General features: G+C 49.2%; 1 protein-coding gene across 2 annotated transcripts in view; it reads right to left on the reverse strand.

The window, feature by feature from the left end:
- LGR6 (leucine rich repeat containing G protein-coupled receptor 6) overlaps positions 1-13,998 on the reverse strand; it is a 137,490-nt gene that overhangs the window by 10,041 nt on the left and 113,451 nt on the right. For both annotated transcript variants that reach the window (XM_083812279.1, XM_083812278.1), the window contains 9 exons: positions 13,058-13,126; positions 11,473-11,544; positions 10,554-10,625; positions 9,370-9,438; positions 8,306-8,377; positions 5,394-5,459; positions 3,128-3,199; positions 1,533-1,604; positions 670-795 (listed from right to left, as the gene is read on the reverse strand). In XM_083812279.1, the coding sequence (XP_083668405.1) occupies positions 670-795; positions 1,533-1,604; positions 3,128-3,199; positions 5,394-5,459; positions 8,306-8,377; positions 9,370-9,438; positions 10,554-10,625; positions 11,473-11,544; positions 13,058-13,126 (690 nt within the window). The remainder of the gene's footprint in view (positions 1-669; positions 796-1,532; positions 1,605-3,127; positions 3,200-5,393; positions 5,460-8,305; positions 8,378-9,369; positions 9,439-10,553; positions 10,626-11,472; positions 11,545-13,057; positions 13,127-13,998) is intronic.

Here is a 13,998-nt window from a genome sequence, read left to right on the forward strand (position 1 = left end):
GCCTAAAGGTGAGAAGTTCCAGCCTTGGGAGCCCTCGGCTTGTACTGGATGGGTGGAAGCAACAGCTCACGCATCCTTGGCTCCCAAAGAACTGCCTGGAAGACCCATGCAAAAGATGGCTTTACCTGGGGAAAATTTGAGTCACCTGCACTATAGGCCCCTTAGGTACTGTGCTGAAGACCCACTGCTAAGATAGAGAAGGGAGAGCCAGAGCCTGTGGTGCAGCACTGTACGCCAAGCTTTTTGCAGCCTTGTCTTGCTCTGTTTGACCCCTTCGGGCTCCTCATTAATCCATAGCAGACAAGACACGGCCACACAAACAGAGTTTACTGAAGGAAAGCTGGATGTCATTAGCTAGGACTGGCTTCTGGGAATGTTTTCCATTGAGAGAAGCCCTGAGCTGGGCCTGCTCCACGCTTTCCACTTGTGTGTGTGCGTTTGGGGATGGGGGTGGCAGGCCCAGAAGCGCATCATCGCTTTCCCATGGAAGACTTTAAAAGATGAGGCTTGTTAGCAGCAGATGAAGCTTCCTCAACCTATTGGCCTGAAAGGATGGAGGAAAGCATGAGATAAACAAGGAAAGCAGGAGGCTGATTGATATAAACAAATACAGACTGCAGCAAGAGCCAGAAGGGAAAGAGTGAACAAGGCCCAGGGCACAACCAGTACCTCATTTTGGGGAAGCTCTCCTTGGTGAAGGGCTCAGAGAGCGCCGGGTTGCCTTGGAGCTTCAGATGGGTCAGTCCACCCAACCCATCCAGGGGCAGCGTGACCAGCTGGTTGTCAGTCAAGTCCCTGTGAAGGAAAAGCAGAGAGGTAGAGCGCGGTCAGCTTGTGCTGGTGGTATCTTAGCCATCAGCGGCTCAGAGAGGCATGCTGTCTCTCTTGCTTTCTTCCCAAAATGTGTGGCTGAAATGGGGCTGGGTGGTGCATGGGCCCAGGGTCCTCTGGAGTTAATGGGGATGCTGCAATCCCTGGGGGAAATGAGGGGCAGGGGTTAAGGCCCATGCTGAAAGCTCTCTGTGATATTTACTTCCCTGTGCACGCATCTGCCCCATGCATCTCTTTCCCTGCCACTTCCCCCACAGCAGGTCAGGTATGACTGCAGCTCCCGGCTCATAAAATACCCAAAACTCTTAGTGAGGGGACTGTGGACTGGGAACCCCTCCAGAGCCAGCAAAGGTGGTCTGCCGTGACTCCTGCTGAAATGCACTATCATGCCGATCTTCAATAAAGGCATCCAAGGCAGGCGTGAAAGCATCAGAAAGTGGAAGTACTGACTTAAGCGTTCAGGGTGAGAGCAGCTTGAAGATGACCTCATCTGCAATCTCATCATCCCTTTAATACTGATAGGAAACTTTGGGATTGGGTTTGTTCACATCAGTGCTGAGGTGCACACCTCAGGCCTCAGCACCGCACCCTTCTGACAGCTAAATGACCTCCGGTGCCCCTGTAGTTCTGGGAGTCAGTCTGAGGTGCTCAGATACCTGCTTTCAGGGACCCACTGGCAAAGAAATATCACCGCAACTTACAGCTTGGTGAGCGAGTGCAGCGTCACAAAGGCTTCAGGGTGAATAAACTGGATGTAATTCCAGCTCAGGTCTCTGCAAGGCAAGGACAGGCCAGTAAGAGGGGTGCAGAAGAGGAGAGTGAAGCTGCTGACACTGGCCTGGGCAAGGGCTTTGATGCGAACAAGTGTGGAATCTGTAGTCCCTTGGTTGGCAGCGAGTTCTGTCTTATTGCAGCTCCCTGGAGGCAAATATGTTTGAGTCTGTATCTGGGTAGTTTCTAACAGAGTAAGCAGGTTACTTGGTCTGCCCTTAGTGCCAGAGCATCTCTGAAGTGGTCACACTGCTGGGCACCCAGACAAGGACAAGTAAGTTCAGGAGCTGTGTGGAAGGTGAACCAAGGTCATCTGAGAGTGTTGCCTGTCATGTGCAGTTGGATGGGTATGGAAAGGATTCAATGAAGCACCTCAATAACCTCCTACCCTCTGTTTCCATCTGACCTAGAGGTTTCACCTCCCTCTGTCATAAGCAGACAGGAATCAGTATGTCAGGAACCATTTCTTCTCCTTCTAAGGCTGACTACATGAGCAACCTGCCACATCTCTCCACATCTGTCCCATTCTGAAGGGAGCCAGGGTGGGTAAGATGAACCTTTCCTACAGGCACCCAGAGACAAATGCTAGAACTTACATGCTCAGTTGTGTGACTGTACTGTGACAGCAGCATGCTTGCATTTGTGTGCTGCCTGTGGCGTTACATGTAGTACGTGAATGTTCCTGTGCAGTTGTGGTCCCATGACACACATGGATCTCTGGGAACGATGGCCTATTAAATGACACTCAAATTGCTGCACTGTGGGAAAAAGCTTCTATGTGATTCAGTTCACTTCCTAGCAGAACAGTAAATAAAGACCATCTGCACTTGAAGGGCTCTTTCCATACATCTCAGAGAGAATCACACCCTACAAAGCCTTACTAGCTTCTGAAAGGTGCCAAGCACTCAAGTGAGCTGTCTACTGCAAGGTCACTATGCGTGCATGGTATCTGCATGCTTGTGTGCACTTAGTACATCTAACATGTTCTTTGAGTTTTATGGAGATAATCCCTGCTCAGATGAGATGCTCTGCATTGATGTGAGGCCCGGGAGTGTTCCTGGATGACCCAGGACTAGGCTGTGTAGGGAAAAGGCTGCTAGAGCTCATGCACACCATGGTAAATTCCTGCCATGAATCAATGTCTCTAAGGGCATTTAGGAGGCAGGTGTCCACGTGCAGTATGTAATACTTGAGTTGCAGCGTGTGGTAGCACATGTGGTGTGGAGTTTCTGCATGTGTGGGCAGTAAGCCTGACATGCAAGGAGTTTATTCACAGGGGTGCCTGCATGCAGAAGTGAAGCCAGGGAGAAGACTTGAGCCCTAAGCAAGGCTGCCTCTATTCTGGAAGGGACTGGAAGTAGAGGAGGGACTGGACAGCTTCAGGGAGAACGTGAAGCCTCAGAACAGAGACAGAGGGAGTGGGGCTGGGAAACTCCACATCAGCCCGGCTCAGCGCTCACAGTTCTCCTTCCCAAAGCAAAAAGCCTGGTCATTCCCACTGCCAGCCACACCTGGCGGCACTTACATGGAGCGCAGGGCCATCAGCTGCACAAAGGTGTCTGCTCTGATTTCATGGATCCTGTTGTGCTGGAGGCCACTGAGAAAACAGAAACTGGTCTGAGAAAAAATAGCTGAAGGCAGCGTTCATACTTCATGGGGATCTTTGTCCCTCTGCAGCAGAAGCAAACTATCACAGTAGAAGTCATTTTTGTCTGGAAAATCTGCTCTTATTTCGAGGGGTAAATGAGCAGAAACAAAGCAGCTCAAAGCCATTCTCTCCCACGGGCAGCTCCAGGGCCCAGACAACCTCTTCTTTTGATGCCATCGTGGCGCAAGTCCCCTCCAGCAGCCTCCTGCCCTCCCAAGGCAGGGCAGGGAGGTGTTTGCTGACTGACCTACAGACTGCACACAGCCCTCCCGAGACATCCAGAGCTGATTCAAGTATCCCCTTCATGTGAAACATTCACAGTTTTGCAGTTTACTTTTCCCCCGTGTGTAACAATGGTGAATATTTTCTTCTAAATTCCTCAAAATTGCGATTTCCCTGACCTGCAGAAGTGTGACCTTCTGCAAGGGGCAGCAGCCACTGCTTCGTACTCTACCCAGGGCATTTGTTGGGTAGCTAGCCTGCCTTTCAGACTCAGAAATGGTCTCGAATCATCTCAGACTTGCTCACAAGGACCTACAAGCAATGGCTGTGATGTTTCAGCTGGTGTTTGGCCACATATTTGTGTTTCAGAGGCAGGGGCTTGAGGCTCTTGCATCTAATCTACTGGTGGTTTCTCAGCGTCCCATGTAGCCAAAAAGGCATCGCTCATACTTCTAGTTAGGGTTTCAAATGAGAGCACTTAGGGAGCTCTGCACAAATTTGGGGGTCTCAGGTAGAGGGGCACTGCGTGGGAGAGGGAAGCAGGAATATTGGGGCAAGTCAGTGAAAAATAATCCAAGGATGTTTAGCTGCAAGGGACCACCTGCGTGTTGCAGGTAAAAACCTGCACGTTGGCAGCTACAGCAGAGCGACTGGCACACACAAGGTGTTTGCATACCAGGCTGTACCACCACGCACCACCAGACTTATTTTCAACTTATTTCCCAGCAGGAATGCTGCTATCAGGTGGGAGTGGGTCTTACAGACGATAACTTTGGGCTTAAGGGTTCAAATTCTTATTCTGTAAGAAAATGTGATTTAAAACACACTCTGTCTGACTTCAGTAGACTGAAAGAGGGATTTGCTGTGCTTTTATATTAATGTTAAGTCTGAATTTGGCATATTATGAGGTACGGTAAGAAGAAATTTAGGTACCATGCATAAAATTACAGGTTTGGAATTCTGGAAGTTTGTCATTATTTGGATACTTCTTCTGTTTTTTAAAACATTTTCTATTTTTATAGATAAAAATACTTCCAGATCTAGCTCTGTCCTCAGAGCTCCCAAAGAGGCAGCAAGGGCTGTGTGACTCCCGTTCTCCTGTGATTTCACAGTGCCCGAATGCCTGGCTTTGCAAAGGCTGGATGAACTGCTCTGGCTGCGCAGGCTGGGGTGCTGCAGGGAGCAGGGACAGCCTCTCGTGGTATTTTTGTGGGGATGCTGCTCCCACACACCTATTATTTCAGATTGCAGAATTCTGTAAAAGCATGGAGTCCATTATTTATACATATAATATATATATATATGTATAATTTTCTCAAAAAGGGCAAGAACTTCTGTTAGTTAGCTTTGCAGGGTTTCTGGGGTCAGGTCTCTGGACACTTTAAACTGAGCATGAATAACTGTGTCTTGGAGCAATGGGGGTGCGTCCCAGGGCCCAGAGGAGACCCAGATCAAGCGCTATTCATAAACAAAGCATCAATCTCCTTCACGAAGTGGCAAGCCCTAAGCAGTGTGGGTGAGAGCCACTTTGCACCCATAGCATGGGAGCACTCCTTGAAGCAGCTGTTTATGGTATGGCATGGAATGGAATAAATCCCATTCTTGATTAGCTCATGTCTGGAACTTGAATTACCAAAGCAAAATTTCAGTGCTGTTACATCCTACTTCTGCTTGCTGTGTCTGAGACCTCTGAAAAACCTCAAGTGAATTAAGCTCCTATGCACAGGGAATGTATTTTTATTCTCTATTTGCACAAGGGCAAAGCATGGAGCTCTGTCCCATTTGCAGTCCCAACAGCGAGTTACAGTGCTCAGCTCTCCCAGTGCTGGGTGGTGGCTGAGTTTTGTGTTCGGGGGCTGCCTCTCCCTCCAGAGGTGACCCCTTTGCCCCAGAGCACGGCGCAAGCAAGGTCTCTACTCACAGCTCCTCCAGCCGCTGACACCGGTGGAAACTGGGCAGATCTTCGATTTTGTTGTGCGACAGCTCTCTGCAGGGAAGGAACCAGCACGGAAGTGTTAGGGAAAAAAATAAATCAAAAGCGCGTGCCCTTGAGCCCTCTCTTGGGAAACAGGTATTGCCAGAGTGGGAGGGATGACGGCTTCCCATCCTTAGAAATGTTCAAAGCCAGGTTGGATGGGGCTTTGGGCAGCCTGATCTCGTAAAACATGTCCCTGCTTCTGGCAGGGGAGTGGACTGGATGATCTTTAAGGTCCCTTCCAACCCAACCATCCTATGATCCTACGATCTGATGGTTCTATAATTCTTTTTTTTATGATTCTACGACTTACTCTGCGCACAGCTTAGGGAGCAGGACCCCCAGGTGAGGGGATCTCCACGCTGCACACACCTGACACTTGCTCCAAGCATCTTTGTGCTATGCAAGGATTGTGCTGTGGCTCACCCACGCAGCCAGCCCCAGCCCAGCTCCCTCCAGCACAAGCTGCAGACCGTCGGAGCTGCTTCTACAGCTGGGGGTGGGTTTTCCCTCAAGGCCATGCTCCTCCCCAGCTCCAAGTCAACCGTGAAATACATCCCTGCCAACTTCTGCTGTGCACAGCCGTGCTTTCCTGTGCCAGAGCTCCCATCCTGCTGCTGTGGATGGGTGAGCGCACAAAAGCTGCAGATGTGCTTTCAGAGCCTGGGGAGGTTTTGGCCAGCCGAGCAGCCAGCCAGCTGCCTTGTCTCCTTCCTGGCGCAGCAAACCTGCCTGCCTATCACTCCATTTGGCCTTTCCCTACATCGGAAAGGACCATAGTACAGGCAAGGGATCCGTACAGGACATTACCGACTCTGAGCATCCCTGGCCCCTGTCTTTTCAAGTGCTGCCACTTGAAAATGATTCCCAGCAAACTCCTGTTCCTGCTCCTGCATGTCCCTGTGGGATGTCCAAGGCAGAGTGACTTGGTAGCCAGGGGAAAACCTATCCTGGCACAGCTTTGATGTGAATTTATTAAAACCAAAATGGGCTGAGTAAGGGGTAACACTTAAAATCATCTCTTTTCCTAAGTGCCAGGGGCTGGATTCATGGCTGCTCAAGGGAAAGGTGTCCCAGGTGAAAGATTTGTATCTGACCTTTCTTTCAACTCTCCACATTTCTGCCAATATTTTACTACTAAAACACTTAAATTATTGTTGTTATTGTTATTATTATTTTGCCAGCCCCCTCCCTGCAAGTGTTCTGTGGTGGAAGGAAAAGGAAGGAAAAACCAACCAAAAAAAAAAACGAAACCAAATTTTTGTGTTTGGCTTTGGAGACTGTCCCCAAATGCAAAGAAAGAGCTGCAGCATCAGCCACTTCTCAGTGGTTCTCATGCAATGGGTCCCACAGCCACTGTGCAAGATCTCCGCAGACAATCTGCAGCATGAGGTGAGCCGCAGGGGGGCGGCAGAAATGTGGCATTAAAAATATCGTCTCTGTTCAGATGTGTCACAGTTGTAATGTTAACCTGACGAACAGCCAAGGGGCTGTTAAAATGGGGGAAAGCAGCAGGAACAACCGCTAGCTCTGAAGGGACAGAAGGCCAACACATTTCAAAGGCAAGAGAGATGTAAACACGCACAAACATTGGCCCATACACCCTCTCTCCAAACGCTGAAAGCATCGCAATTAATGTCAGTAAAATTAACTGGGAAAGAGGAAGAAGGAACAAGGTGGGGTGTCCCAAAAAAACCCTCGCTCACAAGGAGGGGCAGACATGAAGTACAGGCTCTGCTGTGAAGGTTTACAGGCTGATAACTTGCAAACATAAACTGAGCACATGGGACCCTACAGCCTGGGCCATTCCAAAGGCTACACTTTGGTGGCAAGATGTCCATTGACTTGGTCCAGATGTCTAAAGCTGAGAGATCTTCCCTACAGGGACAGCTGGAGCCAAAATGCTGTAATCTGCTAAGTTACAAATTGTAGCCTTTTATTTTTATGCTTTTTTCTTGTTTCCAACTTCTGTGATCAAGAATTCACTCCTGTTGCTTTCCTGGAACAAACTTGTTTTCATTTTCAGCTTGCTTGTATAAAGACTGATGAGAGGCAAGCCTCCTTCTTGCCCTAAGGCTCCAAACTTGTATAAATCTGGCTCATGACTCACTTCCTGAGGATGTCTTTGACTGAAGAAAAGGTTGGGGACCTCAGGAATGAGGGGTGTGCTTCCTGTGAAGATGTAGGAGTCAATGAGGAGCTGATTCCATCATGTACCAGCTTAAGGAAAAAGCACATTCTCCCACTCAGCATCCTTCAGTGCCTTGCTGAGCAGATAGGGCCAAAGCAATTTAGAGACTGAGAGCAAAACCCCAATCTGCCACTGCTGCACCGTGTGAAGGACCACAGCTGGGGCCAGGAGGCCCTGCAGGTCTCCACCTGGTCAGCTGTGTCCTCTGCTGGGGTGGGAAGATGATGGCACTTGCTGGAGCCACAATGGCAGGAAGACATTGTATGAAATGTCATTTAACCCCGTTTTTTGTGATTTGTATACCTGAAATGCTGCTGCTCTTCTTACCCAGTGCCCGTTGCACCCTCTCTACCCTCCCTGCATGGGGCAGACAGTTCCTACTGCTGCAGAGCAAGCAGGAGACAAATGTGGCTGTGCCTTATTGCTCATAGCCATCCAGAGAATCACACTGGGGCTATGCTAGGATGAGGTGAGCAAGTTCAAGAACATGCAGAAGTCCAGGTAGTATCCAAGAAGGTGGTGTTTTCACCACGGGAAAGGTAACAGGAACAAGAACCATGGGATGGTCTTCCATAGCTATTCCCCCTGTGTTGGGCAAGGAGAAAGCTTGGGTCCTGACGGTGCTTTTCTGAAGACAAGGCAGGACAGAGAAACTTATGTTACTCACAAGACTCGGAGGCTGGGCAGCTGCTGGCACATCCCTCTGGGGAGTAAATGGATGCCTGCACGGGTCAAGGTCCTAGAGGAGTGGAGGAAAGAGAAGAAACGGTGTTGGTGAGGGCCAGCACACAGACTCTGCTACCCACACGCCCAGCTACCAGCCCCACACGGTGGCAGGAAAGACAACATCAATAAGATAATGAAATACCCGGAGAGAAACAAAAACTGACTTGGAAAATGGGCACTGGATAAGTAAAGGACCTGGTAAAGGTGAATGTGCCTGAAAGAAATTCTGGGACACTTCTGGGTACTGAATTCACTGGTGTCCTTGGCCATGCCCAGGGCAGGTGGCTGTACCCTCCGAGGCACACTCTGCTGTCCCAGTTCCTCATTGTCCAGACTGGTGATCTGCCTGGAGCCACAGCTGCCTCAGAAACCTGTGCACGGGGGATGGATGGCATGTCCCTGGGTCCCTGCAGCAAGGCATGGCCAGGCAGGGCACACTCCTGGGCCCAGGTGCTCAGCAGTGCTCCCAGTTTGGGCACAGCTCGTGGACCAGTGCCCCGCAGAGGAGAACCACGGGCGGCTGGAGACAGGATGTCCTCCAGGTGCCTGATCTCCTGGGTCTGGTGGTGTGAGGATGGGGCCAGACCAGCTGTGGAAGCCTTCAGCCCAGGCAGCAGATGTGTGGCAAACACAGCAGATATTTCCATCCCTGTACTGCACTGCACTGCCAGTGCTGGTCCCAGGACGGGCAGCGAGGCACTGGATCTCAACAGACCATGCTGAAGCACTGCACCCAAAGGCTCATTCCTTCACAGACACAGAAGGAAAGGAAGAAAATAATCCAAAAAAAAAAAAAAAGATCAGAGCATGCTCAACAGTACCGAGAGAGCAACTCACGGAGAAGAAAGCTGCTTTCAGGAGCCACAGGGGTGAAACGAAGCAGAGAGGTGAGTGACCAGGGAGAGGCAGAGCACTGCAAAAGTTGTCCTCGCTGAAACAGCCTGGACCGCCTTGAAGAGGGAAGAGCACAAATAGCAGGGTAAAAGGGAGAGATTTGCCACTCACAAAACTTCTAGGCTGGTGGTGCCTTTAAGGTCTGGGAATTCTTTGATGTCCGTTGCACCATTGAGCGACCTGCAGAGAAATGAGGGTGAAGTGAGTTGGGCAGAGGGCTCAGAAGCAAGTGCAGCTGCCCGAGGTCCATGACCCAACTGCTCCCGAATGTCATGGTGGCAAATCTGCTTCCTCGCACCCAGATGTGGTGATCAGAGGCCCAGATCCAAAGGTGTCACTCGCATCAGCGTGCCACCGCCGGCTGGGCAGAGCTGACATCTCACGCAGCACAGATGCACTGAGCCAGAGTTCAGTATTTCTGTGCAGAGAGGCTTGGCAAGCTCAGTCCCTCCTCCAATCACTGACATTTTTGGAATGATTTCTACCCAAATTAAATTTAGAAAAACAAAACAAAACAAACAAACAAAACCCAGTTACCATTGGGAATGCAGAAGGGCATCCCACCCAAGCTTCCCAGAGTCCGTGCATTTGATGCTAAAAAATGGATGGGTATTTGGAGGATTTATTATTTGCCTGAGTTTATGTCCCTGCAGTGGCAAGCTGGGGGAGGCTTACAAGGAGAGATTTTGAGGTTGCCTCTGCCTCAATATCCAGGGCTGTGCTGCAACAGGTTTGCCAAAAGGCCAGCCAGCCAGACCAGGCCAACTTGGAGCAACTGTTCTGGTCCAGGTGGTGCCCACCACATGGTGGCGGCCCTGGAGCAGGCTTGGGGCTGTGCACATAAAGGAAGCTCTGTCACCGCTGGCTGTCCAGAAAGGTTATTTGTGCCATGGTGATGGTGTTACGGGATGTGGTTGGGCAAAAACACAGCACTGCAGGTCTTGCTTGAGCAGCATGCAGAAAGTGTAGAGGTGCTTGTGAGTATGGTCTTTGCTGGTGCTGATGCAGCTATGGAGACCCTGGAAGATTCTTCAGGTGCTCGTCAGCTAGGTAGGCAGGAGGAACAAATTGCCCCCTCCAAAATGCCCTTATCAAAATTATTCTCCCTCAGCAGAAAAAATCTGCAGCGTCTACTCATTGGCTCACTCCTTTTGGGACTGGCCAGAAGAGTTGCATCTATTGTTGGCAGAAGGTCTTTAGGAAAGAGCAAGCGGAGAAGGCTGCTAAGGTGTCCAGCTCCCAAGGCTTGGGGCTTGGCTGCGTTACCTCCTTGAGGATCTGCTTGGTGAACTTACAGAGTGTGTAGCTTTGGCAAGTACTGGAAAGCAGACTGTCCAACAAACTGGATGGGGTTGTCATAGAAATGGCTGCAAAGGAAATGAGTAACTGGTTAGATTCTGCTGTGTATGCAGGAGAAGATGCTATTACAGATCAAGAGCCTTGGAGCAACTAGTAGTAAGCTGTGCAGAAATTGCTATAGCCATCCTGTGAGGAAACCTTCTTTTCCAGACAACCCCAGGCTCTCCCACCAGCCTGTTTTGGCTGAACATTGGTTAATCTGAGGTCTCAAATCCTGCTGCTCTGGAAGGGTCCCTCAGGGTTCTGCTGAACCAGGCAGGCTAGAAAGATGCAAAGCCCTCCTTCAGTCCTATACTGCTGTGATCCTGCTGGGAAACACCTTGCACTTAATGACACCTCCTCTGATCTTACATATCCACAGCACCAGCATCTTTCCTACCTGTCACAGTCAGTGGAGAGAAGTGAACTCTCGTAGGATCCAACCAGTTTTAGGAGGAGCTGTATCACCTCCTAGAAGAAGCACTTTCTCCCCACTGACTGTGAGAGACTTCAGATAGGCAGATCCAGTGGGGACATGAGTTCTGAACGTGAGGAAAATGTACAGGCAGATGTCAACCAGGGCTTAGAAAATCCTGTTATCTGCACAGTTTCTGTGCAGACCTCCCGTTTATTCTTCCTTCACTGCTATCAGCCTTGTTAACTGCAGCAGAATTCAGCTGAGGGTAAAGGAGAACCTGTGGCAGAAAAGCTGAAGCAGAGCTGAGAAAGAGCTGAATTCAGCTTACATTAGCCTATATACAACAAATGTCAAATTGTGGTCAGTTGAAAACCATCAGAAATACCAACCAAAGACATCAGGAAGCGCTTCTTTCCAGGGAACATAAGGATTTAGGAAACACTGTTTAATTTTCTTACATTGTTTGGAGGAGGGGATTCCCAACAAACGCGTTCTCTGGAATAGCTTTGATGTTGTTGTTATGAAAACCACTGTTGGGAGAAACAAACATCTTGATATGAATGCATTAGAAAGGCTTGGAGATGCCGTTTTTCCTCAACACTTTTAAAAGCAGAGAGTCTTTAAAAACCACACATAAAATAAGATGTGCAAGCTCTGTCCCGGCTGTAGCATCAGCCCAGCAAGTGAACAAGGTCTGTTATTTGGCAGGACAAAGGTCTCATTCTGCTGTATTTACTCTGTGTAGTCTGGTGATCCATAAGTCAGTCTACTTAACACAGTAGGAATACAGGGACTTAGGGTTTTACTGGCTAGGAAACAGGACAGGAAATGAACAAACAAAATGTGCTTATTTTATACCATCCAGGGATTCCAATTTTTATCGATGGTCTCTTCCTTACAGCTCAACAGCTGTTAGCCAGAGTGCAGCCTACTATGAACTATTGGCCCTCATGATTTTAAGGAATTTGTAGATCAAGATGTGATATTTTTGGCTAAGCTTGAGAAAATGGCTACCAGCAAACTTCTGCATCAGAAGAGAGCTCTGTGACCACAGCCTGACCTCCTGTACAACAAAAGCCAGAGAATGGCAGCCGTGGGATGCTGTGTCCAGCAACAGGACCAGGCTCTGGGTGATGCCCAGGTTGTTTCATCCCAGAAGAATCTGCTCTAGCTATTAGCTGGGTATCTGTTTGAAGTGATTATTTATTTAGTGATGTGAATTTCAAAAGCCATCTCAAAGTGGATTAAGGATCTTATTCTCATTTTGAATATCAGAGTAATTATGATATGTGGTCTGAGAAATCTGCTTGACAAGAAATTATTCCAGTAAATTAAAAAAAGAAGTGTCAGATTTTCACTTCAAGAAGCACCAAAGCAGCTATTTTTGTCCCACCCCAGCCTGTCACCAGTTTGACGTATCTTAGGTTCCACAGGAACTGCAGATCCACATCAGTTAGCTGTGACCCTACCTTGGGTCTTCTACCTTTGTGGGTGTTAACTGGGGTGTTTTCCCATTTTTAGTGCCTCCCAGGCTGACCAGTTAGAGGAGAGAGAGCTAGCCACTAAAGTGGTCATAAATTCTTGGCATTCCTTGTTATAATCTTGCCCTAAGAGACATCAAACCATTTAGGCATGACAAAGGAGGTGGCACAGGGCATGCAAAAGCCACAGCCTCACAATAACGCAGTTAACTCCATGGTTATGTCCCCAGTCTGGGGAATGGACATTAGAAGTGGTTGGAGATCTGAGGGACTTTGAGCCCATCAGACACCACAGGGGAACGAAGAGCTGTTGGAGGAACCTGCTCCAAGCTGGGCAGGGGGATCTCCCACTCAGCTCCACCAGCCATGGTGCTGAGAGTGATGGGGAGGTGATTAGAGCTGATGAAAATCAAAGGGATAATCTGCTTTTATGTGCATGGCTGGGTAAGATAAAAGAAACGCTTGGACTGAGTGCTCTCCCCAAGTCAGAGTACAGGCAACCCTTTACTGGTCACTCTTCATCAGGGAATGCTTTTGAAAAGGAATAAATAGAAAATCTTACAGCTCCTGCAGTCGGCCCAGCGTCCTAATAGCCCCAGGGAATTCCAACAGCTCATTGTAGTTTAGATCCCTGAAAGACAGAGAAGGGAAAAACATTCATTAATGTTGCTGTAGGAACTCAGCTGAGTGTATCTGTGCTTTGAAGGCACGGAAACTTGGTCGTTAAGCATGGGAGACAGGTTTTTCCTACTGCGCCGATCCAGCCACTGCCTGGAAACCAACTCTCACGCATTCCTGCTGCAGGACTGTTCTCTGCTAGGAGCACTGTCGGGCGAGAGCCAGCCCAAGCCGTGGCTGCTGGCGGGCTGCTGCCAAATGGATTCCTTTCCCCCAAGTCTCTCAGTGCCCAGAGCTGGACAATGCCGCTGCTTCACATCTCCAGAGTGCCCTGTTCCCCTGTCCCAGGGTCTCACTCCCACACACTGTGGCCATGAGTAATTTTTCCTGCCTTTCCAGGTCAAAATGGGGTGTTAGGAAGAACAAGCAACACAAGAACAGCTTCAGCTCAGCTCCGCAAAAGGGGTTTCTCTGGGTGTAGAGGGGAGCAGGGACCTGCAGAGCAAGGGACAATTCCCTTGGCACTTGACCTGGGGATCCCATAGCTCCCTGCCACTGGGACATGCTGAGGTCCAGGTCTTCTGATTGCTGAGGTGAACCCCACATTGGAAACCGTGAGCCAAAGGTGGAAGTGATGCGGAAGAGATATTGACAATTCTGGGCGCTATATAATAAATTAAATAAAATATATCTTTGATATAGTTGTTCACAATGGCAAGTGCAGAATTTGGCAACCAGAATCAGAGAATCACGGAATCATTTAGAATGGAAAAGTCCTTCAAGATCACCAAGTCCAACCACCAACCTGACCTACCGAGTCCCATCACTAATCCATGTCACTCGCTGCCATGTTCACACATATCTTAAATACCTCCAGGACTCTAC

This window comes from Anser anser (genome assembly GCF_964211835.1).
Source record: "Anser anser genome assembly, chromosome: 27".
NCBI classification, from domain to species: domain Eukaryota; kingdom Metazoa; phylum Chordata; class Aves; order Anseriformes; family Anatidae; genus Anser; species Anser anser.